Genomic DNA, 16,983 nt, shown 5'->3' on the forward strand with positions numbered 1-16,983 from the left:
AAAGAAGCGGCCCCAACACAGACCCCTGTGGAACTCCACTGGTAACCGGCAGCCAACCAGAATAGGATCCCTTTATTCCCACTCTCTGTTTCCTGCCAATCAGCTAACGCTCTATCCATGTGCGTAACTTTCCCGTAATTCCGTGGGCTCTTACCTTGTTAAGTAACCTCATGTATGGCACCTTGTCAAACTCTCCCTCACTTAAATCCAAATCACGTGCTAGTCTCGACACCATCATTATGGTGTCGAGGTCCTCATCGACGTCAACGATGGATGAACAACAACAACAACCTTGTCAAAGGCCTTCTGAAAATCCAAATATACAACATCCACTGCATCCCCCTTGTCTAGCCTACTGATAATTTCCTCAAAAAATTGTAATAGGTTTGTCAGGCAGGATTTTCCTTTAAGGAATCCATGCTGAGTTCTGCCTATCTTGTCATGTGCCTCCAGGTACTCTGTAACCTCATCCTTGACAATCGACTCCAACAACTTCCCAACCACTGATGTCAAGCTAACAGGTCTATAATTTCCTTTTTGCTTCCTTGCCCCCTTCTTAAATAGCGGAATGACATTTGCAATCTTCCAGTCCTCCAGAACCATGCCAGAATCTATCGACTTTTGAAAGATCATTGCTAATGCCTCCGCAATCCCCACAGCTACTTCCTTCAGAACACGAGGGTGCATTCCACCTGGTCTGGGAGATTTATCTACCTTTAGACTATTCAGTTTCCTGAGTACTTTCTCTGTTGTAATTGTGACTGCGCACACTTCTCTTCCCTGACACCCTTGAGTGTCCGGTATACTGCTGATGTCTTCCTCAGTGAAGACTGATGCAAAATACTCGTTCAGTTCCTCTGCCATCTCCTTATCTCCCATTACAATTTCTCCAGCATCATTTTCTATCCGTCCTATATCTACTCTCACCTGTCTTTTACTCTTTATATACTTGAAAAAGCTTTTAGTATCCTCTTTGATATTATTTGCTAGCTTCCTTTCATAGTTAATCTTTTCCCTCTTAATGACCTTCTTAGTTTCCTTTTGTAAGCTTTTAAAAACTTCCTAATCCTGTCTTCCCACTAATTTTTGCTTCCTTGTATGCCCTCTCCTTTGCTTTAACTTTGGCTTTGACTTCTCTTGTCAGTCACGGTTGCATCCTTTTTCCATCTGAAAATCTCTGCTTTTTTAGAATATATCTGTCTTGCATCTTCCTCATTTCTCGCATAAACTCCAGCCACTGCTGCTCTGCCGTCTTTCCCACTAGTATCCCTTTCCAGTCAACTTTGGCCAGTTCCTCTCTCACGCCACTGTAATTTCCTTTACTCCACTGAAACACCGACACATCGGATTTCGGCTTCTCTTTTTCAAATTTCACAGTGAACTCAATCATGTTATGATCACTGCCTCCTAAGGGTTCCTTCACCTCAATCTCTCTAATCATCTCTAGTTCATTACACAACACCCAATCCAGTACAGCCGATCCCCTAGTGGGCTCAACAACAAGTTGTTCTAAAAAGCCATCTCGCAGACGTTCTACGAATTCTCTCTCTTGAGATCCAGTGCCGACCTGATTTTCCCAATCCACTTGCATGTTAAAATCCCCCGCAATTATCATAACACTGTCCTTCTGACAAGCCTTTTCTATTTCCTGTTGTAATTTGTAGTCCACATCACTGCAGCTGTTTGGAGGCCTACAAATAACTGCCATTAGGGTCCTTTTACCCCTGCTATTCCTTAGCTCAACCCATAAAGATTCTGCACCTTCTGATCCTATATCACCTCTTTCTAATGATTTAATATCATTTCTTACCAATAAAACAATGCCACCCCCTCTGTCTACCTTCCTATCCTTCCGATACACCGTGTATCCTTGGACGTTCAGCTTCCACAGACATGCATCCTTTAGCCACATCTCAGTGATGGCCACAATATCATACCTGCCAATCTGTAGCTGTATGACAAGATCATCCACCTTATTCCTTATGCTGCGTGCATTTAAATATAACACCTTAAGTATAACACTTAAGTTCATAGTTAATGCTCCTAGGCAAAGACCATCGCTCTTCACATGAGGTGAACAAAGCCACACACAGCCTGTGTGCTGGTGATCAGGGTAAGGATCACGCTCACATGTGCACCTTTCACTGACGTGTCCTGCTGTCAAACCACGACCTGCGGTGCTGCTCTTAGACCTGGGACCTCTCACCACAGGTACAGGTGTACAGGTTCACCAAACTCCTCTTTAGATCAATTTGCTATAGCGAAGGTATCCTGTCTGGGTGCATGACGACTTTGTCTAGTAACTGCTTTGCCCATGACCTCAGGCTTTTCCCACTGAAGTCATGGGTTAGGAGTGAAAGGTGAAGTATCGAAGGGTGCTTGAGGAGAAACTTCTTCACTCAGAGGGTGATGGGAGCGTGGAAAGAGCTACCAGCACAAGTGGTGGATGTGGGATCAATTACAACAATTAGTTCAAATTCAAGTTTAATTGTCAACCATACCCCCGAATAAAGTCCAAAGAAACAGAATTCCTCCGGGGCCAAGGTATGAAACACGCACATATCATCATGACAGCAGACAGACACAGTTACAAAATAATAATAATGTTAATATAGTCCACATCCCTGAACGTCGTATCCTGTAGCCTGATGGTGCCAGGATGCTACCCTGGAGCCACGTTTCCGCAGGAACAAGCCTGCAGCAGTTCCTCATATCGCTCAAGGGCAGCTACAGTTCCAACTTGTCTTCCACCGAGCGAACACAGGAGAGCAGCACCAACAGGACAGGTTAGTTCCCAACCCAGTATGGAGCCCGACAGCACAAAGCCAGCTCTCACTCTCCTTCCCCGAAGCCTGCAACGGGCGGCCCTGAGGCGTGAGGAGCTGGTCCGCGCTACCTTCGAAGCCATGCAGCTCCCCTGCTGTTGGTCTCACCAATGAACCAGTGAACCGGACTCACAGTGTTCCACAGTACCGATGTCCAACAGGATCTTATAATTAAAAATGATCATAATGAAAAAATTAGCAGGCACGAAATGGGGAGCTAATGCTCACACACTTAGATCAATTGCCCTAGCACTCTGCTATGCACCTGCAGAATACTGTGCACCCGTGTGGGGCAGATCAGCCCATACGAAGAAAATAGACCCGTTGCTTAACGAAGCCTGCCGAATAATCACGGGCACACTGTGCCCCACACTCACTAACATCAGTTACAGACTTGCAGACATTGCTCCCCCAGAGATCCGAAGACACACTACAACAAAAATTAAAGGTGGTAAACAGAACTGGGATCCACGGCACCCACTACATCATCATGTGCCAGTTTCCAACCGCCTAAAATCGAGGAAAAGCTTTGCTACAGTGGAGGAACTACCGCTCGGAACATCCCCCCAAACACACAGGATTGACCTCTGGCAACAAACAGAAACCAAAACCCCACCAAACAATACAGTGCAAGACCCCACAGGAATGTTGCCAGACGGGGCACTGCTTGACAGACGGAAGTGGTGCACTCTCCACAGAGCGAGAGCGGGAGTTTGTAGGACGGGAGACAATATGGTGAAGTGGGGTTTAAAGACCAGCGAATCCTGTGAGTGTGGTGAAAGGGTGCAGAATATTGAACACGTTCTGCGCAACTGCCCACTCTCACCTGATTTAGCTGAGACTGACCTGCTCAACATCAACCAAACACTAGAGTGGCTGGCTGTCTGCTGTGACAAGCTGTGATGATGACAATCATCATAATAAAAACATCCAAGCCTATCACTTCCACCACTTGCTGGATCATGCACCATCTCCGCACACTGCCTCTGATGCCTTCTTCCCTGGGTGGCTGAAGCAGGCTGCAGTAATCCAGCTTCTTCAGCAGAGAGGCTTGGATAAGTACATGGACGGAAGGTGTACGGAGAGCTATGGCCCGGGTGCAGGTGGATGGGATGGAGCAGAATAAAATATCCAGCATGGAGTAGATGGGCTGAAGGGTGTGTATCCATGCTGTAGTGCTCTACGACTCTACGGTTGCTCTTCACACAAATGGGCAAAGACACACACTGCCTGTCTGCTGGTGATCAGGACAAGCGGGCACCCTCCTGTGAGCAGCTCTCAAACCTGGGACCCCTCACCTTCCCGGAACCACAGGCACAAGTGTACAGGATCACCCAACTCCCCTCCAAGGTCAGCTAAGATTTATAATTCTGATCCTAAATAGAAAAATAAACAGATCAGCAAATGTTTGACTCACGAGGGAAAGGTTAAATTGACCGTGGAGTAGGTTCATGCAAGTTGCTACTTCAGGAACTACTTCAGGTCCTGAAGAAGGGTCTTGACCTGAAACATCAGCTATCTATTCATTTTCATAGACACAGCCTAACCCATTGAGTTCCTCCAGCATCTTGTGTATGTCGCTTTGGATTTTCAGGATCTGCAGACTTTCTCATGTCTTGGATTAGCCATGCTGCCATCAGGAAAGCGGTACAGGAGCCTCAGGACTCATGCCACCAGGTTCAGGAACAGTTATTACCCCTCAACCATCAGGCTCCTGAACCAGTGTGGATAACTTCACTCACCACAATGAGCCTCAGGTCCCACACCACCAGGTTCAGGAACAGTTATTACCCCACAACCATCAGGCTCCTGAACCAGTGTGGATAACTTCACTCCCCACAATGAGCCTCAGGTCCCACACCACCAGGTTCAGGGACAGTTATTACCCCACAACCATCAGGCTCCTGAACCAGTGTGGATAACTTCACTCCCCACAATGAGCCTCAGGTCCCACACCACCAGGTTCAGGAACAGTTATTACCCCACAACCATCAGGCTCCTGAACCAGTGTGGATAACTTCACTCACCACAATGAGCCTCAGATCCCACACCACCAGGTTCAGGAACAGTTATCACCCCACAACCATCAGGCTCCTGAACCAGTGTGGATAACTACACTCACCACAATGAGCCTCAGGTCCCACACCACCAGGTTCAGGAACAGTTATCACCCCACAACCATCAGGCTCCTGAACCAGTGTGGATAACTTCACTCACCACAATGAGCCTCAGGTCCCACACCACCAGGTTCAGGAACAGTTATCACCCCACAACCATCAGGCTCCTGAACCAGTGTGGATAACTACACTCACCACAATGAGCCTCAGGTCCCACACCACCAGGTTCAGGAACAGTTATCACCCCACAACCATCAGGCTCCTGAACCAGTGTGGATAACTTCACTCACCACAATGAGCCTCAGGTCCCACACCACCAGGTTCAGGAACAGTTATTACCCCTCAACCATCAGGCTCCTGAACCAGTGTGGATAACTTCACTCACCACAATGAACCTCAGGTCCCACACCACCAGGTTCAGGAACAGTTATTACCCCACAACCATCAGGCTCCTGAACCAAAGGGACAACTTCACTCGCCTCCTCACTGAAATGTTCCCAAAACCTACGGACCCACTTTCAAGAACACTTCATCTCACACTCTCAATATTTATTTATTATTATTTCTTTCTTTTTTCATCTGCAGGGTTTGTTGTCTTTTGCATTTCGGTTGAACGCCGAAGTTGGTGCGGTCTTCCATTGATTCCATTAAGGTTATTATTCTATTGGGGAATTGTTGTGTATACCCACAGGAAAATGAATCTCAGGGTTGTATATGGTGACATAGATGTACGTTGATAATAAACTTGCTTTGAGCTTTATATTCATAAATGAGGAGGCAGGCTCAAGGGGAATCTGAGGTGCTCCTGTTTGTATCAGAATCAGGTTTATTATCGATGACATACGTTGTGAAATCTGTTGTATTGTGGCAGCAGGGCAGCGCAATACCTAAACATTTCCACAAGTTACAAAAAGAATAAATTAAAAATATAAATTAGTGTAAACAGAGAGTAAAATAGTGGGGTAGAGTTCACGGGATCGAAGTAAGCTGCATAGAATTGTGAACTTAGTCAGCTCCATCATGGGCACTACTCTCCATAGTATCCAGGATATCTTAGACCATAAAACATAGGAGCAGAATTGGGCCATTTGACCCATTGAGTCTACTCTGCCGTTCAATCATGTCTGAGCCTTTTTCCCCTCAACCCCATTCCCCAGTCCAATCAAGAATCTATCAACCTCTGCCTTAAATACACCTAACTACCTGGCTTCCTCAGCCTCCTGTGGTAACAAATTCCTCAAGTACACCACCCTCTGACTGAAGAAACTTCTCTGCATCTCTGTTTTAAATGGACACCCCTCTATCCAGAGGCTGTGCCCTCTTGTCCTAGACTCCCCAGCCAAGGGAAACATCCTTTTCACATCTACTTTGTCTAGGCTTTTTAACGTTCGAAAGGACTTAATGAGATTCCCCCACCCCATCTTTCTGAATTCCAGTGAGTACAGACCCAGAGCCATCAAACGTTCCTCGTATGAGAACCCTTTCATTCCCGGAATCATCCTTGTAAACCGTCTCTGGACTCCCTAATGCCAGCACATCTTTTCTTAGATGAGGAGCCCAAAACTGTTCACAATACTCAAGGTGGGGCCTCACCAGTTCCTTATAAATCCTCAGCCCCACATCCCTGCTCTTGTATTCAACACCTCTTGAAATGAATGCTTAATATTGCATTTGCCATCCTCACCAACGACTCAACCTGCAAGTTAACCTTTAGGCTGTTCTGCACAAGTACTCCCAAGTCTCTTTGCATCTTAGAATTTTGGATTTTCTCCCTGTTTAGAAAATAGTCTACACATTTATTTCTACTACCAAAGTGCATAACTATGCATTTTCCAAATTGTATTTCCATTTGCCACTTTCTTGCCCATTCTCTTAATCTGTCTAAGTCCTTCTGCAGCCTACCTGTTTCCTCAACATTACCTGCCATGCCCCTCCACTAATCTTCGTATCATCCTCAAACATGGCAATGAAACCATCTATTCCATCATCTAAATCACTGATATACAGCATAGAAAGAAGTGGTCCCAACACCAACCCTTGTCACTGGCAGCCAATCAGATAAGGATCCTTTTATTCTCACTCACTGCTTAATTTTTGCTTTGTTGTATGCCCTGTCTTTTGTTTTTACATTAGCTTTGACTTCCTTTGTCTGCCACAGTTGTACTATTTTGCTATTTGAGTATTTCTTTGTTTTTGGAATACATCTCTCCTGCACCTTCCACATTTTCCCCAGAAACTCACACCATTGCTGCTCTGCTGTCATCCCTGCTAGCATCTCCTCCAATTTACTTTGGCCAACTCCTCTGTAACTTCTGTACCATGGAAATGCTGCTACATCAAACTTTACTTATCCCTATCAAATTTCAAGTTGAACTCAATCATATTGTGATCACTGGCTCCCAAGGACTCTCTTACCTTAAGCTCCCTAATCGCCTCTGGTTCATTCCAAAACACCCAATCCAGTATAGCTGATCCCCTAGTAGGCTCAACGACAAACCGCTCTAAAAAGCCATCTCGTAGGCATTCAACAAACTCACTCTCTTGAGATTCATTACCAACCGATTTTCCCCAATCGACCTGTATGTTAAAATCTCCCATGACTATATCAAGACATTGCTCTTTTGACACGCATTTTCTATTTCCTGTTGTAATCTGTCACCCACATCCCAGCTACCGTAGGGAGGCCTGTATATAACTGTCATCAGGGTCCTTTTACCCTTGCAGGTTTTTAACTCAACCTACAAGGATTCAACTTCTTCCGATCCTATGTCACGTCTTTCCACTGATCTGATGCCATTCTTTACCAGCACAGCCCTCTTTCTCAAGGAGCGATGCCTCAAAAAGGTGGCATCCATCACTAAGGACCCCCATCACCCAGGATGTGCCCTCTTCTCATTGTTACCATCATATAAAATAGATTTATATATATATATATAAAAGTAGACACACACTCACTTACAGTAATTCACATTTTCTATTATTATGTATTGCATTGTACTGCTGCTGCAAAGACAAGTTTCACGACATATGCTGGTGATATTAAACCTATTTCTACTCCTGATTCATGGATATTATACCCATCATGACTGGCCTTAACAACAGCCCAACCTGGGGCCAGTGTTCAGAGTTCTAAGTAAATTTTATTATCAAAGTACATATAGTAGTAGGCAGCCATCGAGCCAGGGGCTCACGGGTTTGTGCCTCTGGTGGACTGTGTCCTCTCCAGGGCGTAAGCCTGGGCGGGAAGATTTGAAGAACCAGCTGTTGCCCCTGCAGCAGGTTCCCCCTCTCCACATCACTGATGTAGTCCAAGGGAAGGGCACTGGCACCAGTGTTGTCACAGAGGTTGCCAGAGTGAAGTTGTAAACAACATCAAACCGCCTTAGGGACCCAAGGTACATATATGTAAACCCCGAGATTCATTTTCTTGCAGGTATACTCATAAATCTATGGAATAGTAACTATAACAGCATCAATAAAAGATCAACCAGAGTGCAAAAAAAATAAACTGTGCAAATGCAAATATGAATAAATAGCAATAAGTAATGTGAACGTGAGATAATGAGATAAAGAATCCTTAAAGTGAGATCATTGGTTGTGGGAGCATCTCAATGATGGGCAAGTGAGTGTAGTTAACCCATTTTAATCATGAGCCTGATGGTTGAGGGGTAGTAACTGTTCTTGAACTTGTTGGTGTGAGTCCTGAGGCTCTTGTAGCTTCTATCTGATGGCAGCAGTGAGAAGAGAGCATGGCCTGGGTGATGAGGATCCCGGATGATGGATGCTGCTTTCCTACAACAGCTTTTCACGTAGATATGCTCAATAGTTGAAAGGGCTTCACCTGTGATGTACCTTTTGTAGCATTTTCCATTCAAAAGCATTGGTGTTTCCATACAGGTGTTGAGGGTTGACAGGCCAAAGGGCTTGTTTCTGTGCCATGGCAGCTTTTCAAGGGGAGCCAGATGTGGCTCTGAATACTTAGTTCACCAGCAACTCCCTCAGTGACCTATAATTTCAGTGATAGAGCATTTACCTGCCTCTGATGATGCACATCCTCAGTCCCAAACGTCTGGCCTCAGTTCACTAGCTCACATCCGAACGAATTTAAAAGTAAGGAACAGTCATACACTTACAAACACACACACACACATGCGCACAGGACACATGTTCACATGGAAATAACTCGTCAAATGTGTTGCTCATGTTGAGTTCACAACCCAATCTCACAAGAGAACAGCGCACTGGCGACATCTCCCCGTATGGTGATGAAACGTTTGCAAATCGATTGCTGAGATCGGAGAACAGCTCAACCCAGCGTGTTCACATCCACACGCACGAAGACACAGGAGTGCTCACACACATGCACCACACAAACTTGCATGTGCACACACACATATGCATGTGGGCACGTGCACCGCGCACACACGCGTGCATAAAATCATTTACCTCTGCACTTGCCTGTGGAGTCTCAGAGGGCGACGTGTTCCTCTCTACCGGTCTAAGGGAGAGAAGCATTCAATCAACCGTGGTCCGTTCACCATGAAGACACAGAAACATCCACTGATCGATGATTCTATTGATCAGCGTTCAGTTCCCAGCGGTACGTGTACAGAGTATGACATGACCCCCGAGGTCCACGACCTCTGTCCTCACCTCCTTCCATTGCACATTCTCCCTGGTGCTCCAGTTTCTTCCCACATTGCCAAAGATAAGCTGGGTGGATAACTGGCCCTCGATGTGGATGAATGGTTAAAAGATTCAAAGTGGGGAGTTGGGAGGATTGCCATAAAGGCTCTGATCTGCTCAATTGTGGGGGAGAGGATCCCAGAGTGGGGCTCTAAAACTTAACCCTTGGTGTAGTTTACAGCAATGAAGCCCACTGCCTTCCTTCGGAGGCTCTGAACCTCCTGGCAGGTACCCGTGGTGGTGGACCAGGGCCCACCCAGCCAAAAAGACTGAGCCACCTTGGGAGTGGCTCTTTGGGGATAAATAGCTTGCCAATTAGTTCCTCTCTCCCTCTGTGACTCTAAGTTTTCATCTTATTGCTGATACATCATTAAGGAGGGCATTCTGCCCATAGGGTCCATACTGCCCCACTCCCCACTGCTCTGTTCTCTGCAGCTCGATGGTTTACACCTTCTCACATTCCTCACAACTTCTTGAATCTTTTAACCACTTATCCACACTGAGGGTCAGTTCACCAACCGGCTGATCCCTTGGTGACGTGGGATGAAGCTGGAGCACACAGCAGAGACGGGGGAAAATGCAAATCCACATTGACAGTACCCAAAGCCAGGATCGAACTTGGGAACCCCAGAAGTGTGAGCAGCAGCACTAACTGTAGTCTACCTCACCACCCCCCATCCCCTCTCTTCTGTATCAAGACCTCTCTGTAAAACTGACTGCGTCCACTGCACCTTCCAGATGAAGCCTGGCTGCACTCAGTAACCTGTCTCAGTGTTTCTCTCCCTCCACTAGCATTGAGGCCTGGTAGCGTTTCTCTCCCTCCACTAGCATTGAGGCCTGGTGGTGTTTCTCTCCCTCCACTAGCACTGAGGCCTGGTAGCAGTTCTCTCTCTCCACTAGCACTGAGGCCTGGTAGCGTTTCTCTCCCTCCACTAGCATTGAGGTCTGTTCTGGCAACTGCTCTACTCAGGACCAACGTAACCCGCAGCGAGTGGTAAACAGCCCCCTTCCATCCAGCCCATCGTCACGGTGCATTGCCATGAGAAGGCCAGCAATATCATGAGGGAAACACACACAAAATGCTGGGGGAGCTCAGCAGGCCAGGCAGCATCCATGGAAGAGAGTAAACAGCCGACGTTTTCGGCTGAGTCCTCCAGCACTCTGCACGCTGCTCAGGGCAACATACGAACACCTCACAGACAGTGGCGGGAATTGAACCCTGTACTACCGTTCGTGGCACAGTAAAGCATTGCACTAACCACTACACTACCGCGCCATCCTTGCCCACCTAACGTAGGTTAGCACAAGTCAATTCCCACCATTGTCTATGTCCTCCCCGTAACTGTGTGGGTTTCCTCCGGGTGCCCCAGTTTCCTCCCACAGTCCAAAGATGTACAAGTTAGTAGGTTAATTGGTCATTGTAAATTGTACCATGATTAGGCTCGGGTTAAATCGGGATAATTGCTGGGCGCCGCGGTTCAAAGGGCCAGGAAGGGCCTATTCCGATAGACAGATAGATAGATAGATAAAAAGATAGATAGATGGATAGATAATTGAATCCAACTCTCCGTAGCCGGGTTTTGGGACAAAAATCCTCTTGCTTACTTGGCTAGGTTACCCTTCTCAGTAAAGACCCGTAGAAGGAATTCACCCTCCTCGTTGGGGTTGGCCGTGGACGGGATGATGATGTAATGTCCAGGCGGGAGGCGGCCTCGTAGCGTCACCTCACTGGTGTTTCTGTGCTCCTTCGTGGACAGCAAGGGCGCCGTCCTCTGCAGGTCCTCAAACGTCAGGAAAGCCTTCGCGGGGTCTCCCCTGCAGAGGAGGACGGAGGGAGTGAGGAGAGAGAGAGTCGGAGGCGGTGAAGTAATAATGAGGCCGTGCGGCATGACCTCACCTGGAAGATGTCAAAGCCGATGTACAGGAAATTGACTCCCGTCAGCTGTATCCTTCGCCTGTGTTTCTGCATTAGGACCACCAGGAAGGTACAGCTCACCTCAGCATCCTCTGAATCATCGTCCTCTTCCAGCAGGGTGAGTTTAAACTGTGGGTTCATCCAGTAGTACTTGTCTGAGAGCAACAAGGTGAAGGAGTGGCGTAAAGGGGCGGCGCAGTAGCGTGATGTTATTACAGCGTCAGCCAATAGACCCATTAAAGCCGTGGCACGGTAGAGCAGTGGTTAGCACAACCCTCTTACAATATCGGCAACCCAGGTTCAATTCCCGCTCCTACCTGTAAGGAGTTTGTACGTTCTCCCCGTGAGCACATGGTTTTCTCCGGGTGCTCCGGTTTCTTCCCACAGTCCAAAGACCTACCGGTTGGTAGGTGAACTGGGCAATGTAAATTGTCCCGTGATTAGGTGAGGGTTAAATCGGGGGATTGCTGGGCGGTGTGGCTTGAAGGGCCGGAAGGGTCTGCTCCACATTGTATCTCCATAAAAATAAGACCTGGGTGCAATTTTTGCCGCTATCTGCAAGGAGTCTGTATATCCTCCCCGTAACTGCGTGGATTTCCTCCAGGTGCTCCAGTTTCTTCCCACAGTACAAAGACGTAGATGCTTGAAATGATTCCAGGATTGACTGGCCTGTTGTATGAAGAGTGTTTGATGGCTCTGGGCCTGTACTCACTGGAATTCAGAAAATGAAGGGTGACATCACTGAAATCTACCTAATGGTGAAAGGCCTCGATGGAGTGGATGTGGACAGGATGTTTCCTTTGGTGGAAGAGCCACAGGAGGCCAAATCATAGGGTATATTTAAGGCCGAGGTTGATAGATTCCTGATTGGTCAGGGCATGAAGGGATATAGGGAGAAGGCAGGAGATTGGGGCTGAGAGAGAAATGGATCAGCCTTGATGATGAAGTGATAGAGCAGTCTCGATCAAAATGGCCGAACTCTGCTCCCACATATATCTTATGGGTTAGTGGGTTAATCGGTTACATGGGTGTAACTGGGTAGTGCAGGCTTGTTGGATCAGAAGGGCCTGTACCGTGCTGTATCTCCATATAAATAAATAATAAGCACCCCAGACAGCTCATTCCTCAACCCAGGGAGCAGAAGGCATCAGAAACCAGGCAAGCACAACCCTTCATCCACTCAAGGGTCATGTTAGTTTTAACAAGGTTGGGAGGTCATGGGTTAAGGGTGAAAGGTGAAATGTTTAAGGGAAACATGAGGGGAAACTTCTTCACTCAGAGGATGGTGAGAGTGTGAATGAGCTGCCAGCGCAAGCAACACTCACAACGTGCTGGAGGAACTCAGCAGGTCGGCGCAGCATCCATGGAAACGATCAGATGACGTTTCGGGCCGGAACCCTTCGTCAGGACTGAAGAGGGAGGGGGCAGAGGCCCTATAAAGAAGGTGGGGGGAGGGTGGGAAGGAGAAGGCTGGTAGGTTCCAGGTGAAAAACCAGTAAGGGGAAAGATAAAGGGGTGGGGGAGGGAAGCAGGGAGGGGATAGGCAGGAAAGGTGAAGAAGGAATAGGGGAAAACACAATGGGTAGTAGAAGGAGGCGGAGGCGGCCCGAGACGTTGACTGATCATTTCCATGGATGCTGCCCGACCTGCTGAGTTCTTCCAGCGTGTTGTGAGTGTTGCTTTGACACCAGCATCTGCAGAGTACTTTGTGTTTACTGTCAGTTCAAGTGGTGCATGTGTGAGCTTGATTCCAAGACTTACAGATGTTTGGATAGGTACATGGATGGTAGGGTATGGAGGGCCATGGTCCTGGTGCAGGTCGATGGAGTACACAGTTTTAACGGAACAGTCAACATGGATTTGTGCGTGGAAAGTTATGTTTGACAGATCTTATTGAATTTTTTGAACAGGTTACTAGGAAAGTTGAACGAGGGTAAAGCTGTGGATGTTGTCTATATGGACTTCAGTAAGGCCTTTGACAAGGTCCCACTTGGAGGTTGGTAGGAAGGTTCAATCGTTAGGTATTAATATTGAAGTAGTAAAATGGATTCAGCAGTGACTGGATGGGAGACGCTAGAGAGTAGTGGTGGATAACTGTTTGTCAGATTGAGGCCAGTGACTAGTGGTGTGCCTCAGGGATCTGTACTGGGTTCAATGTTATTTGTCATATACATTAATGATCTGGATGATGGGGTGGTAAATTGGATGAGTGCAGATGATACTAAGATAGGTGGAGTTGTGGATAATGATGTAGGTTTTCAAAGCTTGCAGAGAAATTTAGTCCGGTTAGAAGAGTGGGCTGCAAGATGGCAGATGGAGTTTAATGCTGATAAATGTGAGGTGCTACATTTTGGTAGGACTAATCAAAACAGGACATACATGGTAAATGGTAGGGCATTGAACAATGCAGTAGAACAGAGGGATCTAGGAATAATGGTGCATAGTTCTCTGAAGGTGAAATCTCATGTGGATAGGGTGGTGAAGAAAGCTTTTGGTATGTTGGCCTTTATAAGTCGGAGCATTGAGTATAGGAGTTGGGATGTAATGTTGAAATTGTACAAGGCATTGGTGAGGCCAAATTTGGAGTACTGTGTACAGTTTTGGTCACCGAATTATATGAAAGATGTCAACAAAATAGAGAGAGTACAGAGAAAATTTACTAGAATGTTACCTGGGTTTCATCACCTAAGTTACAGAGAAAGGTTGAACAAGTTGGGTCTTTATTCTTTGGAGCGTAGAAGGTTGAGGGGGGCTTGATAGAGGTATTTAAAATTATGAGAGGGATAGATAGAGTTGACGTGGATAGGCTTTTTCCATTGAGAGTGGGGGAGATTCAAACAAGACGACATGAATTGAGCGTTAAAAGGCTAAAGCTTAGGAGTAACATGAGGGGGAACTTCTTTACTCAGAGAGTGGTAGCTGTGTGGAATGAGCTTCCAGCAGAAGTGGTTGAGGCAGGTTCGATGTTGTTGTTTAAAGTTAAATTGGACAGGAAAGGAATGGAGGGTTATGGGCTGAGTGCAGGTTGGTGGGACTAGGTGGGAATAAGAGTTCGGCACGGACTAGAAGGGCTGAGATGGCCTGTTTCCGTGCTGTAATTGTTATATGGTTATATGGTTAGATGGACTAGATAGGCCAAAGGGCCTGTTTCTGTGCTATGCTTTTCTATGACTCTGCCACACTCCCAGGTTCTATGTTAACTGTTGAACACTGTCACAGGAAAGCACCTTCCACCATCAGGGACTCCCACCACCCAGGTCATGCTCTCTTCTTGACACTGCCATCAGGTAGAAGGTACAAGAGCCTCAAGACTCTCACCATCAGATTCAGGAACAGTTATTATCCCTCAACCATCAGGCTCTTGAATCAGAGGGGAAAACTTCACTCAACTTCACCTGCCCCTTCACTGAAATTTCCCACAACCTATGGGCTCATTTTCAAGGACTCTACATCTCATGTTCTTGATATTTATCGCTTATTTATTTATTATTATTAAGTTTTCTTTCTGTATTTGGACAGTTTGTTGTCTGCACACTGCTTGAATGCCCAAGGTGGAGCAGTCTTCACTGATTCTGTTATGGTTATTATTTTATTATGGGCTTATTGAGAATGTCCAGAAGAAAACATATCACAGGGCTGTACATGATGACATACATGTATTTTGATATTAAATTTACCTTGAACTTTGAAACTCAAGAGGTGGTCGGGGCAGAGCAACAATGGGTAGAGCTTCTGCCTTGCAGAGCACCAGAGACCTCTGCTCGATTCTGATCTCCGGCACTACTGGTGTGGAGCTTGTGTGTTCTCCCCGTGACGGTATGCGTTTCCCACCGGGTGCAACAATTTCCTCCCGCGTCTCAAAGACACGGTGGGTTGTTCAGCTGCTATGAATTTGCCCCTAGTGTGAGGGCAAGGTGCACTGATGGGAAGTTGGGGAGAGAGTGGGGCAGTCTCCGTTCAGGACATTGGAGAATGGGATTACACTGCAAGTCCGGCATTGACTCGATGGGCCGAAGCGTCTTCTTCCCAGAAAGTGGCTCTGACATTTCAAAGACGATTCCACAGGGTTAGGGTTAGTGAGTTGTGGGCACGCTCTTCTGGCACTGGAGGCATTACAACACTTGTGGGCTGCCCCCCCCCAGCACAATCCTCAGACCGTTTTGGTTGTTGACTGAGCTGCCAGCACAAGTGGTGCACGTGAGCTCAATTTCAACATTTAAGAGAAGTTTGGATAGGTACCTAGATGGTTGGGGTATGGAGGGCTATGGTCCCAGGGCAGGTCAATGGGAATAGGCAGTTTAAATGGCTCAGCATGGACTAGATGGGCCGAAGGGCCCCTTTATGTGTTGTACTTTCCTATGACTATGACACAGACAATGCTTTTCTCTGTATGTTTCAATGTACAGACAAGGCTACACTCAAGGCCTGAACTGGGGTTGGAAGCCTTATCTGTGTGGGTAGGAAATTGGGGAAGGGACTTTTTTTTTAAAAAACTGTTGCTCTGTCTTTGTTGCCTGTTGCGTTCTGTGTTGTCCTGCTGAACACTGTGGGTGTGCTGTGTTGGCGACACTTGCGGGCTGCCCCCAGCACACACTCAGAATGTGCTGGTTGTTAACGCAGACGAGGCCGTACACTGCATGCTTTGGGGGATGTGTGATGAGTGAACCTAATTCTGAATGGAGCTGGTGATGGATGATGAGCCAACATTGGAAGCAAGGCAGGGCTTGGAGGTGCAGGCTGTCGGCAGGAATGAAGAAATAGAATCGGGTGTTGTTGGACGTGGGTAGGGAGATCAGTAAGTGAGGGAATGACGCGTGGACAGGGCTTGTACAGATTAGAAATGGAACCCAGTTCAGATTAAGCTCCAGTTAACAGAAATAGGAAGGACGGAAAGGGTCCCCACTGTGTACAGGACAGGGGTGACACACACAAACCGCTGGAGGAACTCAGCAGGCCAGGCAGCTGATGCTTCAGCAGAAACCCTTCTTCAGGTCTGGAAGGGAAGGCGAGAAGTCAGCATAAGAAGGTGGGGGGGGAGGGGAGGAAGAAGTACGAGGTAGTAGGTGACAGGTGAAACCCAGAGAAGGGGATAGAGCTGGGAACTTGATTGGTGAAAGAGATATAGGGCTGGAGGAGGGGGAATCTGATGGGAGAACACAGAAGACCATGGAAGGAAGGGAAGGGGGGGAGCACCAGAGAGAGGTGATGAGCAGGTAAGGAGATAAGGTGAGAGAGGGAAATGGGAATGGGGAATGGTGAACAGAAAGGAGGGGTGGGGACACTACCAGAAATTGATACTCATGCCATCAGGTTGGAGGCTACCCAGGCGTAATACAAGGTGTTGCTCCTCAAGCCTGAGTGTGGCCTCATCACTGCAGTAGAGGAGGCCAAGGACTGACATGGCAGAATGGAATGAAAAGCAGAATTGAAATGGGTGGCC

The 16,983-nt window shown here is 47.2% G+C and overlaps 1 protein-coding gene across 4 annotated transcripts in view; it reads right to left on the minus strand.

The window, feature by feature from the left end:
- LOC140206179 (calpain-9-like) overlaps positions 1-16,983 on the minus strand; it is a 98,444-nt gene that overhangs the window by 39,194 nt on the left and 42,267 nt on the right. For all 4 annotated transcript variants that reach the window (XR_011888088.1, XM_072274458.1, XM_072274456.1 and 1 more), the window contains exons 10-12: positions 11,525-11,698; positions 11,234-11,441; positions 9,389-9,440 (exon numbers count right to left, since the gene is read on the minus strand). Coding sequence is in view for 3 of the 4 variants with exons in the window: in XM_072274458.1 (XP_072130559.1) it covers positions 9,389-9,440; positions 11,234-11,441; positions 11,525-11,698 (434 nt within the window). In the remaining variant the exon portion in view is untranslated. The remainder of the gene's footprint in view (positions 1-9,388; positions 9,441-11,233; positions 11,442-11,524; positions 11,699-16,983) is intronic.

Source organism: Mobula birostris, chromosome 12 (assembly GCF_030028105.1).
Source record: "Mobula birostris isolate sMobBir1 chromosome 12, sMobBir1.hap1, whole genome shotgun sequence".
NCBI lineage: Eukaryota > Metazoa > Chordata > Chondrichthyes > Myliobatiformes > Myliobatidae > Mobula > Mobula birostris.